Genomic DNA, 21,448 nt, shown 5'->3' with positions numbered 1-21,448 from the left:
ATCCATATCTTTTTGCCATTCTTTAATGAGTAATTTTAAATAACTTAGCAAATAATTAACAGCACACTTATTGAAACGCTGTGCCACTCTTAAACTTTGCCATGGCCTTGAGAAAATAATGGCCATTAATACATTGCAATGGGCAATGCACACATTTCCTTAAATGGAACATTGTGGAAAAATCAGCTTCGGTCCTTGCAGAGACTTGTGAATCTTTGTCAATGTTAAGTCCCTAAGCAACAAAACGTTGTTAGAAAGTCCACAATGTTTGGGACTAAAAGCTTATTTCCAAACATTGTGTCTGTAGAGCAATATTCCTGTGAAAAATAAAGTTTTTCTCTTTAATAAAAGTTAGGTTTTTGAATGATTACCAGTATAAAGGGTTTTTTAAACTGAACTTAATGAAATGTTTTCCAGAGAAGTAAGAAGAAAATCGCAGTCAGCATTATGAAGACTTCCCTTTTTGCAACTATTTCACAACAGTTTCCAGATAATTTCTGAAACTGACTTCTACTATGTTGGTCTAAATCTTTGTAAACCACAAAATAAATCACATCCCTAACTGTCTACCGTTCATTTTGTACAATACATAACATATTGTTGACGGTAGTTATAAAACTAAAACGTATAGCTTTCAAAGACTTGAAAATCATCAAACTTAAAAGTCGGTGCAGTTGTTGAAATGCTTGCTGTTTGAATTTTTAGTGACTTTCTATGAACTTTCTAGGAAAGTTAATGAGAAACACTTGATGTTGATGACAAATGACCAGTTGAGCAGTTGGCTTTCTGATAAAACTATGATCTTTCTCAAAAAAAACCTTTTGCAACCACAGGAAGTCAGTCTGTCTGCGGTCTCCGTTTACGCGCATATGTTCCTGTCTACTGGGATGCAAAGAACAAGTTATAGGCAGAACTTGGTGCCAGAGTGTCTTTCTTCGAACCAATTACTCATTCAGATCTCAGGAAGTACATGGTAATTACTTGCTTGTCAGAAGTAAAAGCCACTAAACAAACCAGACTAACGCTGACTAATTAGAAAGAATAAAAAAAAAAAGAGATGTGATGACGTGGCTTGACGCGATGTGTCTGCAGATAAAAACCCCCAATCTCTTCATATTGACCAACACAACTTCTAGATTTTGTGTAGACATTACATGGACTAAGCGACTTTCTCTGGGGAGAAAGTCTAAGAAGAATCATGAGGAGCACATGTATTGTCACTGTGCTCCTACTGAAAATGCTGCAGTGCCTGGCATTAGATGGTGCAGTATTCCAACTCTTGACTTCAATCTGTTTCAGGTTTTTTTTAAATAGCAGTAGATGCATGTAGAAATCTGTGTCAAATTATTGCTTTTATTTCGGTATAACGTTGACAAAACATTTTCTAGTAGCTGAATGCTGGAATATTTATGAGAGCTTTTCATTTGGAACAATTTCTCTTTTCAGATTCACCATTTCAACTTACCAACGCAGCTGGTTTCTGCTTGGTTAAAACGGACTCCGTTTGCCAGGAAATACGCTGGACAACTGCTGACCGATTGCTGGTGCCTGGGAAAAATAAATGTCTGGGAGTCCAGGGAACAACTCCGATGAGTGAAGTAAGCCTCTATGATTGTGATGAAAACAATGAGCTCCAGAAGTGGAACTGCACGAAGGACTACTTGCTCACCCTCCAAGCGAGCACCGGACAGAAGCTTTTTGTTGAGCTCCACGCAGATAACAGAGCTGTACTAGTGACAACAGCAGGACCCATCAGCAAACTCGTGATATCAGGGACATCCAGTGGAGCTTGCACAAGAACATACAGAGGTATAAAACTGCATTCTTTGCAAAATCCAACTAATTTTTAATCAGTATCAAATGGAGTGCTTAATCGTAACCATTTTTTTAAAAATTCATTTTTCAGAATTTTATACCATAGGAGGCAATGCAGCAGGAAGGCCCTGCATGTTCCCTTTCTTTTATGAAAACCAGTGGTACTCAAGTTGCACGTTGGCCGACTCCCGAAACCAACACTGGTGTTCTGTTGAAACTAAGTACGAACATCAGACATGGGGCTATTGCCCAACAAACAGTGAGTCCTGAACAATCTTTTCATCATAGTAATATAGTACAGTTAGTGTTTTAAATGCATGTTGTTATCCCATTTTAAATTAAATAAGCACTTTATCATCAGTGAATGTTGATCTATTAAAAAAAAAGTTGAGAAAAGCAAAATAACATAAATATGCCACCTCAGTAAATTGGTATTTGCTGGGTTTGAGTTCACAGAGCTTGGATTATTTCACTCTGTAGCTAATCTATAAAATGTAAAAGTTACATTTCTATGTGGAATTACTGTAAAATTACCTTTAATTACTATTTAAATAGAGAATGCGTACATGTTATCTGATGTCTTCATGACAGATACGTTTTTTTTTTTTTTATTCAGTTAGATTAACTTGTATATAATGTTTTGCAGATAAGGACAGTTGGATCAAACATCCAACAAGTGGAGCACTTTATCAACTGAACACCGAGTCTGCATTGACGTGGTCAGAGGCTGAAACAAGCTGCAAGCAACAGAGCGCCTCCTTGCTCACCATCACTGACCCCCAGGAGAAGGCTTACATCACAGGTTTACAAGAATTCAGACTGGCAAGAGGATACATGAGCTCTTCAAGGTCTTTCTTTTTAAATGTTCTTTTATTTCACTCTTATAGCGTTGCTCGAGCCAGGAGGTACCCACCAAGGATACAAACTTTGGACCGGGCTGACTCTGGATTCAGAACATGGCTGGCAATGGTCTAATGGGGACCCTTTTCGTTACCTTAATTGGGATTCAGGTAAGATTTTTCAGTCTCATATTTCAATAAAAATCACAGGGTCCACAAATGGCTCTCCTTTAACTTCTTACAAGCTTGTGTTGCTTTTGAGTTACTGTCCTTCTCATTTATATACAACAGCAATTGTCCCTCTGGAAACAACAAAAACTTACAGCGTTGTATTTACACAATCGTTTTCTGTCAAGATAGAAAACTAAACACATTACAAAATAAAATCCTCATGTGAAAAAATAGTTATGATAAGTGACGCTGCAACATACCTAACGTTGTCCATCATGTCGTTTTAGGACACCCAGTTAACAATCCAGCACATACCTGTGGAGTGGTGGATGGAAACGTAAGGTACGCATGGCAAAGTTCAACATGCAACAAGAAATTCGGCTACATCTGCTACAGTAAAGGAGTTCTGGCTGCTCCAACGGCGGGTAAGAGAATTTTTATCATAAATTCTGGGGGAAATAAAATATGCTTATGATGTTGTGAACTTGTATTTGTACATTCTCCTTTTTGTGTATCCTGCAATCAGGTCCTGACATGGGACATTGTTCAGCACCTTGGGTTCCATACAATGGCCACTGCTTCCGACTTTATCGAAACGCGCAAAGCTGGTCTGGTGCTCAGCAGACTTGTCGTAAAGAAGGAGGGGACCTTGCAAGCATTCGCAATACAGAGGACCACAGTTTTATCTCGACCGAGCTTGGTTATGGTACCCCGATTTTTATATCAATCTTTCTTCTGGTGGTTTCTTAGTTTGGAGTTTTCTTACGTGTGACAAAACCATCTAACTGCTAACTTGAACATAAATTCAAGCTAACCTTTTTGCCTTTCCTTTAAATCACAATAAGGAATCTGCAAACTAAGCACATAAATTAAAGTTTATGAAGTGCTATAAAGTAATAATAGTAATGATCCTTTATTTATTTCCTCTGTCTGCAGCTTCCACTGATGAGCTTTGGATTGGACTTAATGACAAGAAAACAGAAGGCCTGTTTGACTGGACTGACCACACCACAGTTACCTTCACAAGCTGGCAGTTTGGAAAACCACAAGGTGGAAATAACCAAAACGATTGTGTTCTCGTCAGAGGAGAGGTAAGAAGCTTTATGTTCTCTTTTAAATGTGACAAATTGAATCTGGTCTGCTATGATGAAGCTGGGCCAAAAAGCAAAGCTCTAAATTAACAAATGCAATTATAGTCGCTCGGCCTATGAGATGGGATCCATGTTGGTAGATGAGCTTCCTTTATAGAACACCCACTGTTTCTCCACATAGAAAAGAGTTAGTGGAGGTAGTTCAAGGATTTGATCAGGTTGTCACCCATTTGGAGATTTTTCAAGTAAATCCCATTGATAGGAAAACCAGAACTCATTGGAGGCATTACAGTAATTTTCAATAAATTAGAATATACAATCCAATGAGCCTTGTTTGTCAGATTAAAAGTACCTTTTGACAATAACAACTTTTAAGCAGGTATTAAACATACTTTTCATTAAGCCAACATTTGTGTTTTTAAAAATAGCTTTTCATTGCTCAGATGTAATACTTTCATTAACTGTAAGCGGAAAATCATCATAATTTACAGCAATATACACATTCAAACATCCATCTGTGTGTAATCAATCTTTTAATTTGTTTCACTTGTTCATTAAGTTCCTAAGATAAACTAACTTTTCTACATTATTTTGAATGGGTCTGCATAGGTCCAGTGTGTGTATTTTGACAATATATTGTAAAACAAACTGTGTATTTTCTTTCTGTAGAATGGAAACTGGGCTGATGATGACTGTACGAAGAGCCACGGCTTTATTTGTATGAAAGCCAGTGCTTCTGAGCCCACTGGAGATGAAGTACAGCAGGATGCAGGCTGCAAAACTGTGAGTGATTTCTTCCAAGTCTGGAAAAAAATGTTTTGGTATTTTATCTGGCAGTAAAGCGAAAGAGGGAAGATTTCAACAAAGTAAATTTGAAAAGATTCTTCAAAGTGCTGAAAACACAGAACACAGTTTTCATAAGTGATAGAACTAGTAATTCACAATTGTCAGTTCAGAGTTTTGTTATCTGTTGTATTATTTTACGTCTTTACACAGAAAGAGATAAAAATGCTCTTTTTATTTTTCCTGAAAAGGGTTGGAAAAGATATGGCTCCTACTGTTACTTCATTGGAACGGAGAGAAAGACATTTGGAGATGCAAAAGAGGACTGCAAGAGATCAAATTCTTACTTGGCAGATGTTTCAAACAGGTATATTTTTACAAGCGTGTTAAAAAAACGGGGGAGAGAGTGAGAGAGAGCGAGGCAGATTTCTAACACCAAAGAGATTTTGTGATACTAACAAGCCACATTTGTTCATATAAACATTGTTAAAATCATGAAATACAATAAATTTTCTTGAGGATAAACAAATTAGGTGACATAAGAAGAAACAACTGGTCCTCCCAGATAAAGAAATGAGAATTAAAAATCCTTAAATGGATAAAAACACATGAAATATTACACCATGTTGTTCTATATGATCTTAGTCCTGGTAGGACTAGATAGCAGCAACATCTCATTAATACAATCTAGCTATCTACTAGCTATCTAACTAATGTGAAACATATTGTAGCTCTATCTTATTTCAGAAATACCTTTACATTTTTGCATCTAAATAGCTCAGTATTTAGGACTAACACACCTAACTTAATCTTTATGTTTAGCTAAATCAACCTATTCGGTAACTCAAAATCAAATATGTAAGTTAAATAACAAAAAATATTCAATAATACAGCTTCCAAAGTAAGTGCAAGTAAAAAGACGTGGTAAATGATTTATTATTTTATTGTCCATGTTTCCAGGGTGGATAATGCCTTCCTAGTCAGCTTGGTGGGCCTCAGATCAGAGAAGCATTTCTGGTTAGGGCTTTCAAACCAGAAGAACCGAGACGTTTTTGAGTGGACCAGCACGGCCCCTGTGAGATATACTCACTGGAACAGGGAAATGCCAGGTACAAAACATCTATGTTCATATAATGCGTTTGAAAGTAACTTTTAAAATGACAGTTTTTCATTTCTTTGCCAACAAGGCCACAACCAGGGTTGTGTCGCAATGACCACTGGCAGCACTGCGGGCCTCTGGGATGTGTTGCCGTGTACAAGTAGAGAGAAGTACATCTGCAAATATCAAGCAGAGGGGACAGCTCAGACGCCTGCACCAACAACTGCTCCGTCTGCCCTTTGTGCAAAGGGATGGACCAGAGTCCAGTCGAGATATGTCTGCCACAAGGTGAAATTTGATGTTTTTAATGTTTGCACTGCTAAACTGCAATGATTTGTTAACATAAGCAAACAATGTCAGTTGGAAAAAATAGGTAATAATTGAAACACTAATAATGTAAGCCTCAGTGGCTGCTTTATAATAAGTTGAAACCATGAGTTTGCCTTTCTGAGTGCCTTTTAACTTGTTTGAGACAACCTGCACGTTTTCTCATAGTTTTGATGATGACAGTTAACTGATAAACAAAATACATCAGAGAGTGAACTACAGTCTGATGGGAGACGAATTTTGCTCAATAATAAAATGAGGGTTGAATGGACAGAGATAACAGGAGGTGAACTTCTTGTGTTTTTAGGTATTTTCAGAGTCTAAGTCATGGTTTGAGGCCAGGGACTACTGCAGAGGAATCGGAGGAGACCTTATGAGCGTCCACAGCGCTGCTGAGATTAATTTCAATATGGAAACACCTAGGTACAGAATGACTTTATTTGCCTACTGCCATAAACAGGCAATTTTTCAATGAGATGCACCAGAATGCCTTTTTATGTTGTTCTCCTTTTTTTTTTCTTTTGTTTACAAAATGATCAATATCCCTTTGCTATTTTCTCAGCAACTGCTAATAAGGCTGAAATCACATTATGGATAAAAAATACCATATAGCATGCTTTACATTATAAAATGTTGTGTATATTTGCTTTTACAGTGACATATATTTTTAGGGGTTGTCTATAGTATGCCTCAGTGGGATGCATAACACAAGACTGCAAGACAGACTTACATGAGTAAATACATTTATTAAGCAATGGAAATATATTTATAGAAGCCGTAGTCTTTATCCATACTCATCCATATATGGCAGCCTGCAGCTGAGGAATGTGTAGGTCACCCAAAGCACAAAGGTCTCATCTTGTATTTGTTACTGAGACTTAAATATATCACCTGTTTCCAGATACTACTACAGCAGGTCTTCAGCACTCTGGATTGGACTTAGTGCCAATGACCAGGGCACTGGTTATGAGTGGAGTGACGGATCCCCAGTGAGTAAACAGATGCCTTTCTTTGCAGGCCTTCTTAATCCTTGTCAAAACTATTTACGCCTGTCTCTATCGTTATGGTTCCCTTAACAGGTAAACTTTCAGCACTGGCAAGATGGAGAGCCAAACAACAAAAACAATGTTGAATCTTGTGTTGAATTCACTTCACGCAATTTTGATGACTCAGGATCTTGGAATGATAATCAGTGTGAAGCACGTAATGGCTTTGTTTGTCAGATCCGCACAGGTAAAACGTGGCTATGGCGTACAGTTATGTAAAGTTGTTCTTAGAGACATTTAAAGTTACCAAAGTTCTTGTAATATTTCTCAGTTATACCATATTTTTTCATGATTTCTGGTGTGCTTCCTATCTACATGTAGGATTGACTCCACAGTCACCGCCACCCACTCCAACTCCAGGTGAGTGTATTACGTATTAACCTGAATACAATAACTCAGTTTTTCAATTTGAGATGCAATAGTCAACAAACTTACTGGCAGTGATGCCAATCCTGCTTTGTGATACCCTTGACAAGCCCCTCATCCTGTGCACATATTTTTGCTCTCGCAAATAGAATATTACTTTTTGAAATTCACAACTCTGTTGTGATCAGTCTGGGTTTGACTGGTTCTCTTCCGGTTCAGGTAGCATGTTCTCCTTAAATCCTGAGCTTAAATCCCGAGAAACGCCTTTCTTTATATGTTTACATGTCTGCCAGCATTTCCCCGCAGAAAAACGGCTAAACCCAGTGGTAGGGGAGCCAAGATGGTCCACCAGCAGGCCACCATGTTTTTGTAGTAAAAAATGTCAAGTTGACAGGAAATGTAAAAATATTACTGGGTAACTATAGGATACTTGTTGACAATACTTATAGAGTCTTAAAAACAACAAACAAAAACACAATTAAAATAATATAATATTTTTGGATTTCTGTTAAATCCCAATTAAGTAATTAACCAGCAGCTATTCAAACTCTATGTAATGCTGGTCATGTTTAAAGTTGACTCCAGGCATAAATGAACTAAGCAGCTGCTTAGGCATGAATGCTAACATTTTATCACAGACCATAGATGTAGAATTTTAACATTTGCTTATTGAGAATGACAATGTTGTTACGTTTTATTTAATAATTTCTGCATAGATAAAAGAAAAGATTTTTAATTATTTAACATTTAAGTTTAAGATTTAAATGTGGTGTAAAAGCTCAGTGAAGAATCTTCATAGTTAGATTGTTGTGTTACCATAGCGACCATCTGACGTGATGAGTTTAATGTTGTGTTTGAGCTCGGTTTGTTCACAAATACATCTCAGCAAATTACAATCATCAGTGATTGCTTTTAAGCTCTGCCAATTAATCTAAGACTGCAACCTGCCTGTACCGTAAAGTCTGAACTTGACTCATACAGAGTATCTAATATGCATTATCTGCTGTGGCAAATGCACAGATTACAACCGTACCGATGATGGTTGGCTGGAATGGGGGGGAAATAAATACTATTTTGAAAACCGGCAAATGGCCAATGAAGATGCTCGGAAATCCTGCAGAGAGAAACATGCTGACCTTGTAACCATCAACAGTGAAGCAGAACGTATTTTCCTGTGGAAGCAGGTATGTTTATTCATTCTTCGGTAAGGCACAATTCCAATAGCTAAAAAATACAATAAAACCCAAATTTAGCTTGTCAAAGAGAAATCAATATTAACCAGATTTCATTGAAATTTTAATTTACTTTAATATTTATTACAAATTCTGTGAACAGAGAATCTCAAAATCATCCATACCCTTTGAACTTTTTATTATAAATATATAAAATGTATTTCATTGGGATTTTGTGAGTTAAATTCACACAAATGTTCATGACATTGTGAAGCTGAAAAAAAACAAACTGATTTAAACATTTGTTTTCAGCCCCCATTTTATTTGTCAGTTTTAGTTTGACCTGCAGATTCCAATTTTGGCCGATCCATATAACGAAGAATGAATATCACTCACTATATATATTTTAAGACTTCAGCAATCACTTTGGTAATAGTAGGTTCAATAGAATATTAATTCCAGGGCTAAAAACAAATGTAGTAATTTACAACAAATGTATAAATAAGTTCTAAACACAACAAAGAGGGAACTATCATTTCCCTTTCCTTTCTCAATTAGTTTGGAATATGATCAAGTTTGTAATACTGATGTCACAAAAGGAAAAAAAATGAAATTAAATAAATATAATTGTTTGTATTTGGATTACAGTTTCGCTAAGCTCCTTATTTGACTGAGCCAAATGAGTAACTTAATGAATTGGCAAAGAAATTATGTTATATGCAGCAGGATTAGAATTGCATTTGCCTTTTGCAAAGTTCACTGAAGTACACAGTGTTATGAATTTACACTAGTTATTCCTTTCTGAATTTCTTGTCACATTTCTCTGACATATTCTCTTGCACTCATAAACTAAAATAAGCCTTTGTTTGAGTATAGATATCCAGACGTTCTAGTTCTTTCTGGATTGGATTAACTGTGGATCTTGACAAGTCATTCCAGTAAGTATATCATCCAAACATATCTGAAAGAAAAAGGAATATTAATAAATTTGTTTGCAAGCTTTCTTCCAAAGCATTATAACTAACTATAATGGAAATGGGGCAGATTAATGGAGTAGTGTATTTTTCTTTGCATGCTTGACCTCATCTTTTTTTGCTTTAAGATGGATGGATGGTTCTCCAGTAATTTATCAAATGTGGGATGAAGGACAACCTAATTTTGCTAATAATGACGAAAACTGTGTTTCCATGAGATCGTTCCATGGTGAGTAGACGACTAAATGGAAATAACTAACTTGCCCTTCTGATTGTATTCTTTGGATAATGAAGCAAGAGAATAGGGTACTGTAGAAAACATTTTCACCAGCTTTTACTCATTTAAAAAGTACAGATAAAACTAAGACCAGGGGAGTGATATGAAATATAAACAAAATAGCTTATTTTTATGCCGCCATAATAATATTACTGGTACTTTTTTAACTTTAATATTTCACATTCACCACCACCCATAGATCTTCTTCTCAGTTATCGTATTTTTATTTTAAGTGCCAGAACAGAAAGGTTCAAATCAGAACAATAATGAAAAAAATCAGCAAAATGAAATAACAAGCTATCTCTTTACAGCTAAGAAAAAAATATGGGTCAATTTTAGAAAAAGATAAAAACAAAAGTACAAAAATATGTAAATATGAATACTTTGATAAATGTCACCAATCCCTATCTCACAAATAAATGTGAGGTGCACATTGTGGCTTCCTGACTTGTCATTTATGGTTTCACAGGGTTCTGGCATGATTACAACTGTGGATTTGAATTCGGCTCTATTTGTAAGCGCAGTAGCTCACCTCCTGTCAATGCCACCGTGGCTCCTACTGCCCCACCTAAAGGTAACTGCAAAGACGGCTGGCAGAAGATCAACTCCAAGGTGAGAATTAGATGAATAAATAATGAGAGAAAAACATGCTCTTGGAAACAGCTGAGATGAATAAGTGATAAAAACACGTCTGTATCTCCCATAAGAAGACAAAAAATGATCTTGAATGACGCATGAAATTGTTGAGTCGATCTAAACTGACCCTCTGGTTTCAGTTTTATATCTTGAGAGTATCTGGTCCTCTTCCCATTGAAGCCACATCGAATGCATTCAGCTGGAATATACACAAGTTGTCGATTAATTTCTTACGTCTCAATTTCAGTGTTACAAGATCATAAGTGACAAAACTTTAACATGGCTTGATGCAAGGCAACAATGTATTGACATGGAAGGAAACTTGGCCTCTATTCCCTCAAGACATGAGCAAGGTTTGTTTTCTCATAAAAGTTTTAAACATTTACATCAGTTCAGGTAATTTGCTGCAAACGTCATATTTACTTGAGTATATTGCTAAGTTTTCTAGCCATCAGCTTTGCTGTAGTTCAGTTATCATTGAGTTTTTACCCCTATTATGCTTTGTCTTTGGCTACTAACCACCCTCATTAGAAATATTGTGGGTGCAAGTCTAAACATGGTTGGGTTTAAACTGGAATGCAAAGTTATGGAAAAGCGAGAAATTGTATTATGTTGTTGATCTGGAATTGTCTGGGATTTTAACGACTGTTTTCTGTTTTCAGTGTTTTTAGTGTCTGAAATGAGTAAAACACCAAACAGAGACCTGTGGATTGGTTTTCAGAGCTCGTATGGCAATGGGTTTTACTGGACTGATGGACGGCCGAGGTCTTATGTCAATCTTGAGTCTGTAAGTAAACATTGCATGTTTGTGTTGGCAATTTGAAAATGGTATCACTCAGACAATTTATTAAGTATATGATTTTGTTTTAAATTTTAGGAACGACGAATTTACCACTTTCCACACCTTTCACACCGTTACGGTCCTATGGTAAGATAAAAACATTCAGCTTTCTTTGTGCAAAATCAGTGGTTCTAAAATTTGTCTCCTGCTACAGAAAAATGTTTGGCCAATGAGTTACAACTGCTTAAGAGTTTTAGCAATCTTTACCAAAATGTTATTTGATCATTTTATTTTAATCCCATAAATATTTTGAAAAATAAACAATCATTTTGTAGTTCGTTTGCTTAGTGAAGAAAAAAAACCTTAATTATAGGTCACTTCAAAATGATAATTAACCTAATAAAAACTAACTTTTGGTTTTCATGCATGCCAGGTAATCTATAAATTTGAATGTGCAACTGCTTGAGAGCAATTTATTTGTATATTTAATATTTTTAAATCATGGCTTTAAATTTTATATTTGAAGTGAAGATTTATAAGCTTGATTATTTTTCTTTTTGGATTCTTTTGCAGTATGACCATGACGATGACGTAAGTAATTCTTAAATTATTTGAATTTGAATAAACAGAAACCATTCCTTTTGCTAAAGAAACAAGCTTATCCCTCTGACCCACTGGCAGAAAATGATATCCTAATAGTGAGGGCTGTAGACCTCGGGTGGGTTGTAGAGCAGTGAAGAAAATATGACTGAATAAATATTCTCTCTCCCTGTAATTCTGATCACAACTCTCTCAGTTTTCCCCTGCGGGGATCAAAAACGTTTCTCTGATTCTGAGGTATACAGATTATAATAATCTTATAATGTCGGTTTATCTTGCAGATATTTGTAAGTCTTCGAAATGAGGTGAGTATTTTCTAAAATGTAATTTTTACCATTTTACACTTAACTATTAAGAGTTTTGTGAACTACGTCTGCTGGCCTGTCATTTCTAACAGAAACGGTGTGCCGTGATCAACGCTAATCCTTCATTTGGAATTGGAAAATGGATACCTAAATCCTGCAATGACACCAATGGATTTATATGTTCAATGCCCTTAAGTAAGTCATTTAACGTAGTTCCTGCCAATGGTTTTCAAAACAGTAAAATTTTCTCTTGACTTTCTTGCGTACTACACTTATCTGTCCCACTTTTAACCTTCAACCCAGGTTTAGTTTATTTCTCTCTGTGAGAAAAACAGCAAATGATTGGTAAAATTGCAAACAAAATTTACATGATTAATCCTTGTAAATAAGAATGTGTAGTTGTGAACTGATTTTTGTAACCTTGTAAAAAGGATTTTATTTTCGTTCCTTTGGCTGATTGGCCAAACACAAATGCAACATTCCAATAAGATTATGGTTGGGCTTGGCTGTTGCGGCCACATGATCTTATTATAGGCCAGTGGTTCTTAACCTGGGTTCGATCGAACCCCAGGGGTTCGGTGAGTCGGTCTCAGGGGTTCGGCGGAGCTGTAAAAGTTAGTATCTGAAGGTGGAAACTCACACGGCAGCAAGGGAGTTTTTTATTTGCATCAGTAAAAAGACATTAACAAAAAGAATTTACAAGGTTACACCACTCATGCATTCTGATTTACAAGTAGACAGTATTTAATTATGATCATTTATAATATTTAAATTCATCTTTAAGTGCACATTTTTGCAATAAACTGAATACCGTGATTTAAAACAAAAAAAATGGTTACTTATCTTTTCTATTCTAAAACAGACGACAAGCTACCTAATAAAACTCAAACAAATCCAGAGAACTACTTCAAAATCCTAAATGATTCCATCAAGCTTGTTACCCAGCAAAAGAATTGGTCTGAAGCTCAGAAGGCCTGTGAAGCTGACGGCGCCAAGCTGGTCAGCGTGCGGACTGAGTGGACACAGGCTTACATTGAGCTGCTGGCGTTGAATCTTAATCGTTCTTTGTGGATTGGACTCAATAAAAAACAGGTATGGTCTTTAAAGCCTCTTAAAGTAAACATTTATTCTAGAATCCACTCGAACTTACTAGATGTAATGCTTTCATGATAAAATGCTCACAGGGAATTGACAAAAAGCACATTTTTACAGGTGCAACACCTGTCTAATGTATTAAGTGGAAATATACTGTTACAAAAATTTCAGTTTGATCAGTTGAAAAATATTTAACAAATTTTTTTTTTCTAAAGGAAAAGTTTTACTTAAGTTTTTTACCCCGATGTTCTAACAGCACTAAATTTAATGTTGAATATTTTTGATTTCAAAGCTACTTGAAGGCTATGCACAATAAATTTAGATATTAAATAAGCCATGTTATTTTTGCTCTATACATCTGACAACTCTATTTTATTGACAAATATGCAGTCTCAATAAATTGTCTCAAAACAGCATCACCTTACAAAGAGTGCTGACCCAAGAGAAGTTATGTCTTATAAGCATCCACATTATTTCCTATTTGCCATCTAAGTTTACATATTGCAAAATATTGGTGGTGTTACAATTAAATCTTTAAAGTATGTGTCTTACTTTTGATTGATTTCCATTGAAAGAAATGCATTTGAATTATTAGCAATGGTTTGAAATTCAAAGTGTTCATCTGTCTCAGGACCAAATATGTTGTTTTTGCAATTGAAAGGATTTTCCCCCCTACTTTCTTAAATGCATCTTAGAATTTAGGTTACTTTTTAGAAAAAAGTAAAAAAAAAAAAAAGAAGAGAGTAGAAATTTCTTCTGTATTTGCCATCTGTGTAGATTTTTTGTTTTAATAACTACAACATGCATGCAGCCCTGCTAAGTCCTAGAGTAACAATTTAATTTCAAAACAAGATATTTGTCAGTTATCCATGTTACCAAAAATGTAAGAACATTAACACAAAACATTAGGTAATTGAGCCGTATGTATTATCTATTTTTTTTATTTTTTGGATGTTTTTCTTTTATTTTCAGACTAATAACTACTTCCGATACGTAGAGGGCTGGCCATTAATTTTTACTCGCTGGAGTGGTAATGAACCACGTAGAGACGGAATTTGTGTTTATGTGGATGTGGATGGAAAATGGAAAACCAACGATTGCAATCAGGAGTTCAGCAGTCTTTGCATGAAGTCCACAGGTAAAAGCAAACTAAATGGATTCTAAATAAACATATAAGCACGTACATCCCTTAAGTTGCTTAAATCCACACTTTACTGTTTAAATTTTCTTCCATTTTGCTATGTAATGCCATATGAATTTTAATAAAATGGTTTTGAATTATTAAAATAAATAACTTGTACCAATGTTTATATATTACACAGACATACCACCAGAAGTTAAGGCAGATGATTATCCTGGAGTTTGTCCAGAAGACCCACATTTGTCTATGTCTGGATATAGGCCTTCTCGGTTTTCATTTGGCCAACGTCAGTGGCAGGCCTGGAAACCTTTTAGAGGTTTTTGCTACCTGTTTTCCTCTGATGAGAAAGAGTGGCAAGATGCCACTACTAGCTGTCTGGGACATGGTAGGTGTTTTCTGTGAAAAATCTTTTCTAAAGTAGTTAAAATGTATGTTGCATTCACAAAAAAATAACTCCTGTTATGTTCTGTGAAGGTGGATCCCTTGCCAGCATCGGAGATCCCTTTGAACAGGAGTTCATACTTAATAGCATTAAATCATTTCAAGACTCTCACACATCTTATTGGATGGGCCTGTACAAAACTAATAAAGGTAATGAACATCACAAAAAAAGCAATCTTAAAGGAAAAATCTAAAAATGTGTTTTCTATGTTTTACGAAAGTATTGTTACAGTGTAAAATGTTTGAGCCACATTTAGTTGTGTCTACTATCTTCTACTCTTTGAGTAAATTACATTTGTGAGTTTTAGATTTTGAACCTAAATGTGTGAGTTTGTGTAAGATAAACTTACTGCAGTAATTTTTTTAAAAATTAATTTTGTCAAACCTCTAAGAGTTGAATAAACTGAGTGTTTAGGTTAGCACTTAAAAAAAAACTGTAAACAGAAAAAGACAGGAGTCTGGGAACTGTTTCCCAGAATGCTTAGCGGCATGTTTTTGTATCCTGAGATGGAAATGTGTTACATTAATCTGACTGTTGTGTGTTATTAAGGTAAATGTTTATTTTCAGCAATTCTCAGCTTGCAAAGCTTTAGGATAACGTCCTGTTCACACTAAATATTTAAGAGCAGAATTCATTGTGTCATTTAAAAAAATTCATCTTCAGATCAAAAATTTTGTTCATGCAATTTGAAACAAGAATTTAAATGATCCTAAAACAACTATTTAACCATTTAGTTAAATAAGTAAGCTAAAATAAGTTAACCTAAATAATCTTGTGTTATTGTGAGTGAAAATAATAGAGAAATGTGGCTCTTTAACTAGTTGGGGGGGCATTTTTTTTTTCTTTCATGTTGTGAAATAATTATTTGGTTTAAATTGCAGCATTAGGTTAAAACTCACAATTCAAGATTAATGAACTTAAAAAATCAATGTCTTTGAACTTTAATTTCAGAATTAAAACCAAAACAATTTTCTTGTTGACTGAAAATAAATTTTCAAGGCAGCAGGTGGACTTTCATTTTCAAGTTAAACCACCTTCAAATGTTTTACAGTGTATTTGTGTAATTTCATTTCATAAAATACAGCAAACATGATAATAAAATAAATATCTGTCTATCCCCAGGAGAATGGAAGTGGTTGGATAACATGGTAATGGATTTTGAAAACTGGCAAAATTATCCATCTGGCCCCTTTGGTATGATTAGTGCATCAGACGGGAAATGGCATACGGGGCAACGATGGATGGATAGACCATACATCTGTAAAGCAGCCAAAGGTAAAACTTTACCAAGAATTAAATCTCAGCTGTAAATATTTTCTTTTGTTCCATTTTCTAAAAATATTTAGGGTAGATGGCAACTATTTTGTGTTTCACTTTTTACTTATGAAAAGGGGAAAAATAGAAATAGCCTTAATGTTAAATTTACTTAAATGTTATTATTTTAATTTATTGGAATTGCGTCACATTTTCCTGGTGTTTCACCAACTCTTTGAAGTGACCTGTGGTGTCTGGAGTGAAGTTTCTGGCAATGGCATTTTGAAGTGACCTGGAACTGCTTTTCCTTCAGGTCACTTCAAAATTTTGTTGCCAGATCTTGAGATCAAGAGTCAAATGCACCGCGTATCCTACACCAGTGTTTTTCAACCACTGTTCCGCGGCACACTAGTGTGCCGTGAGTGATCGTCAGGTGTGCCGTGGAAATTATTCAATTTCACTACGGTACCGTATTTTCCGGACTAAAAGCTGCTACTTTTTTCCTTAACTTTGAACCATGCGGATTGTAGCCCGCTGTGGCTTTTCTGCGGATTTTTCTTCAACCACCAGGGGGCTCTCTAGCAGGAAGTGAATCATTAGAAGTCAAAATTGTAAATCAAAGAAGAACGGCTAATTTTCATTTAGAACAAGCACATGCTAGCAGCAGGCACGACGGAGAAATGTTTTCAAACTCATATCATGCAGCTTTTAAGTTGAGGGTTGTCGATCTGGCACTACAGGAGGGAAATAGAGCCGCTGCATTTAAGCTCGGTGTGAACGAAACCATGGTTCGGCTTTGGAGACGGAGTGCTGCGTCCAGCAGATTTATTAGGACGAGGCATTCTGCTGGGTCCTAATGGAAAACCGAGAGCAGCTTCCAGTTTTTATTTTATTTTTTATTTTTTAATTGAGGGTGCTAGTATGGTGCGCTCTATAGTCCGAAAAATACGGTAATTGGTTTTAAAAGATTTTTTGAAAATGAATTGTCTGCAAATAATGCCATCTTCGAGTATCTGCTGTAGTAGTAGCAGCGGCTTAATCATGTAATGTTCTTACCACTAGATGGCAGTAGGTACAGAGCATTTTACATTAAAACGAGAATTAGTGATGTATGAATGTTACAGGTAGCGGTGAGAGCACTGAATCTAGAAAGACTGTGATGACAGTGATGGAAAAGACAGAGAAGCTCAGCAGTAGTTGGAAAGAGCATGAGTCCATTTCCCACAACATATCTGTGTGAAGTGAGCTTCTCAAGCCTGGCTACTATAAAAACTAAAAACAGAGAGAGACTGAGATGTTGAGGAAGAGCTTTGTCTTTCTTCAATTTCTGCCAGGAAATCAGCTGTTTTCATCCAAACATGCACAGGTTTCACACCAGGTGGGTAAAATATACAGATATTGACATTTTGTACATGCAACTCTTCATATTGTAACAGTGAATATGAAGTGAAATGTTTCCCAAATATTATTGCTTCTTTCAGAATAAGAATTATTTTCTGTATTCTGGCTATAAGATGCTTGTGGATTAGTTTGTAAAACACTTTGACGTTTTCTACAACTTCTTTAAATTTAACACCACAGTGTTGTTTCACTGTTCAGGTGTATTTTTGAAGTGGACGTGTGAAGTACAATTTGAAATAAGAAATGTAAAATGTGATAATACATTTTTGTGTTTATTTGATTCCTATTCAAGAGACTTTGATAAGAATGACTATATAGGTGGCTACAGAGTATCTTTATTTCCATTTTTAGTTGGTGGTGTGCCTTGGGATTTTTTCAATTAAAACAGTGTACCTTGACTCAAAAATGGTTGAAAAACACTGTCCTACACAGCTAGCACACTAAAATCTCCTAAGATTGTTCTTATGACCTCAGGGTTTTATGAACTGATACCTATGTTGGGTCTGGTGTTAAAAACTGATGTTTCAAAGGTGGTTCTATAACTTTGTATTACTCCTTTCTTTTTCTTTCCAGTGTTGCTGTCAAAGCCATCATCCGCACCAAGTAAGTCACTCTTTCATCTCTTTCTATTTGGGAAAAATCTATTTGGTTCCTCATCATCTACTTTTTTTCCTCTGCAGGTGTTGTCTCGGGTCCTCAAGGTCGGGGTCATGCAGCTTTAACTGCTGTGTTAGTCATTGCGGGGATCGCGGCGGGAGCAGGTGTTGCTTTCTTCCTGTTCAAGAAGTCTGGTCGTCAGATGATGACCAGACCAATCCCTGGAGGGCTAACGGCCTTCGACAACCCACTTTTCAGCAGCAACCGGACACAGAAAAATTTGGTGGACACTAAAAAACTATTGGGGAACGCAGATGAAGATAACAGTCAACCTGTAATAACTATATAATTGTTAAAGTGCTTGGTGCATGGAAGTATTCTCTGTTTGGGCTGCATAGGATTTGTACAGTCATAAAGTCAATGTAAATGCAAAGAATGATTTATACAAGAAGGTGGCGTAACAACTGAAATGTGGCAAGTTGCTTGGATGTATATCGTATTCTAACTACTGCAAAAGCTTATTTGCCAGATGAGAAAGAAGACATGAACACTCGTTGACTCAACGCAGTCATTCATGTAGAAGTGATACAACACCTCTCCAAAAGGTTATTGTTAGAAAAATTTGTTTGCTAAAAAGAACAACCAAGACAGAATTCACAAAAGTTAGAGAGTCTCTATAGATCTTTAATTAAACTTCCCAGCATGGAGAAAATGCAAAGAGTTACACAGTTGGTAGGTCAGAGCATTCTCTGACTAACAAAGGAAATCATCTTGCTACACTTCCTACGTGATTTGCGCAGATGTAAGGTTGTGTTTTGCAACCCTGCAAAAACACCTAGCACCATTGGTTTCCTATCTTTGCTGACTGTCCTCATCTCCAGCAGGAAATGAACTTATGAACTTGGCTTCCTTACGTCTATAATACTGCAATGTATAAGTTTCACTTCAGCCGTCAATATGTAATGTTATTCTGAAACCAGGATATGTCTAGAAGCGTAAGGTCAAAAGGCAACAAATGAGTAAATGATAAATCAAATTAATCTGATCAATAAATGATAATTAACTAGTATTTTTTCCAACAGTTATTTTAAAAAATTATTGCAAGAGATTATACGTTTTGAAATAATAATGTTATATGTTGTGATATTTACAGTTGATAAAAAAAATGACTTATGGGAAATTATACACTTAACAATAATTAATGTAAAAGTCTTGTGCTGGCATTAAAGTCATCAGTGAATGTTCCCACTGATATTGTTAAAGAGGAATGATCTATATCTGACATGATAATCAGTGAAATTAGGGTTAGCAGAAAAAAAATCCATCAATACTTGAAAAAACAAAACAAAAAAAAATTACAAAACTTCCTGTTAACTAGTTGTTTTGGTAAAAAAAATAAAATAAAATGGAATCTGCTAATAAAGCTATTCATTTTTCGGTATTATTTTAATTGTTTTATTTTCATTTCTGGTGTTGACCATATTGTATAATAAGTGGGATTTATATAGAAGGAATGTGACCTTAAATCTGTTTGAATGATAACTTTAATTTTTTTTGTTTGACTATAATTTTATTGATGAATTAGATCTGTTTTGTAAATAGCCTTGACATGACATTTGTTTGAAATGGGAATTATATGAATAAAACAAAATGAATGAAACTGAGTTGATTTAATTTGTGAATTCAATGGCAAGAAGGGTCAATGTGCTATAATTTGGGTGGGAAATGTTTCACAAATCATCAGTAATTATTCTGTTTTGATAAAATAATATTCAATTTCTAATATCTCTATTTCAACCTGGAAAGACTCGCGCACAAAGAGCAGCAATTTGACAGTTTTGCTTGACATGGATTCCAACTCTAACTTCAAGAAGCAGGTAGCCTTGAAATGAATCACAAAGAAGTTCTTTTTACCTGCACAAATTCTTTCAGATTGTTTTGGTGACCCCGATGTACCCTCTCAAACTGTTAATAACTTTGCTTTTCTTTGAAAATAATCATTGTTTTGTTCCTTTTTTGTTTTATTCCTTTTTTGTTTTATTTTTTTGTTTTGATTTTGAAATTAAACCTCGGTAAGAGCGATTGTAATGCACAGTGTTTCTTGGACAACGCAACACACTTGAATGTGAACTTGAAGTATTAACTGAATCAAATGAGGAAATCAGAAACTGGATTTGAGAAATTAAAAAATGACGGTCAGCATTCTGAAGACTTCCTTTTTGCAAAATTTGCAAAAAGGAAGGATTTTAGGTAACTCAGGAACAGTGATTTGATTTACTATTAAATTGTGCTGTGCACATTAAACCACAGTTTGACTCACTTCCTGTTTTTTTGGATTTCTTACGTGAGATAAAAAAAAGAACTTGTGAAAAGCTTTAGACCAGGGGTGTCAAACTCCAGTCCTCGAGGGCCGGTGTCCTGCAACTTTTAGAAGTGCCTCTGCTGCACCACACCTGAATAGAATAATTAGGTCATTAGCAAGGCTCTGGAGAACTGAGGAGGTTAAGCCATTTGATTCAGGTGTTTTGTACCTGTGGCACATCTAAAAACTGCAGGACAGCGGCCCTTCAGGACTGGAGTTTGACACCCCTGCTTTAGACATTTATTTACCACTAAGGTGAATTTATAGAAATGTACCTTTCTGAATTTATTTCAGTGCTTGTCTTGTGTTGAGTCCTGCATTAAATTTAGGATGATTATTTTAGCAAATAAACACGTTCTAAAATTATTTCAAGTTATTAGATAGGTTAAAAGGATTTTTATAACCAACTGCACACTGAAATACTTGAAAATGTGTTGATATGATTTTAATCAAAAACAAATAAGTATGAAACTAGTCTGTCAGGATTCTGACTTTAAGGAAACCTTGAAAAGGAGACTTAGTGACGTGTTGCAGTGGGATAAGTCAGTGACTTTAAATCCTCCCCTTTTCTGAAATCTTTAACATCGCTTCTACATTTTCTGCAGGCAACATATGGATTGAATGCTCAGCTTTGGGGCATTTTAAAAGGCCGTAATGCATATCTTGTGTGTGATCCTGGAGCTTCTTTTTACAAGTTCCCATTCATTGGAATCAAATGGTACAGTATTCCCGCTTTTGATAGCAGAACGTTTGAGTTTCCAGTAAAATGCATGGTAGTAAGCTTTGTGTTTTCAAACAATGCAAATTTGAAACAGTTTAACAGCAGATTATTATTTTTAACCAGCTACTGTTATTGCATTGAAAACTCTTTCTT

At 35.5% G+C, this 21,448-nt stretch overlaps 1 protein-coding gene across 1 annotated transcript; it reads left to right on the top strand.

Moving 5' to 3' along the window:
• Window positions 1-1,105: 1,105 nt before the first annotated feature.
• Window positions 1,106-19,876, top strand: LOC103479889 (macrophage mannose receptor 1-like). The gene is made up of 33 exons (XM_008434573.3): window positions 1,106-1,262; window positions 1,447-1,809; window positions 1,907-2,074; window positions 2,462-2,617; window positions 2,703-2,825; window positions 3,113-3,250; window positions 3,352-3,531; window positions 3,762-3,916; window positions 4,586-4,699; window positions 4,951-5,066; window positions 5,660-5,808; window positions 5,887-6,086; window positions 6,433-6,548; window positions 7,027-7,114; window positions 7,205-7,358; window positions 7,493-7,531; window positions 8,558-8,721; window positions 9,586-9,647; window positions 9,812-9,912; window positions 10,430-10,572; window positions 10,844-10,949; window positions 11,259-11,383; window positions 11,474-11,524; window positions 11,951-11,968; window positions 12,259-12,282; window positions 12,375-12,477; window positions 13,145-13,374; window positions 14,350-14,515; window positions 14,700-14,903; window positions 14,993-15,109; window positions 16,083-16,235; window positions 18,189-18,218; window positions 18,296-19,876. The coding sequence occupies exons 1-33, from the start codon at window positions 1,199-1,201 to the stop codon at window positions 18,559-18,561; spliced, it is 4,386 nt and encodes a 1,461-aa protein (XP_008432795.2). The 5' UTR covers window positions 1,106-1,198; the 3' UTR covers window positions 18,562-19,876.
• Window positions 19,877-21,448: the final 1,572 nt, after the last annotated feature.

The sequence above is a fragment of the Poecilia reticulata genome, chromosome 17 (assembly GCF_904066995.2).
Source record: "Poecilia reticulata chromosome 17, P_reticulata-male-v2, whole genome shotgun sequence".
NCBI lineage: Eukaryota > Metazoa > Chordata > Actinopteri > Cyprinodontiformes > Poeciliidae > Poecilia > Poecilia reticulata.
Note: the sequence above shows the minus strand (reverse complement) of the source record. Positions and strands in the feature narration are given on the sequence as shown.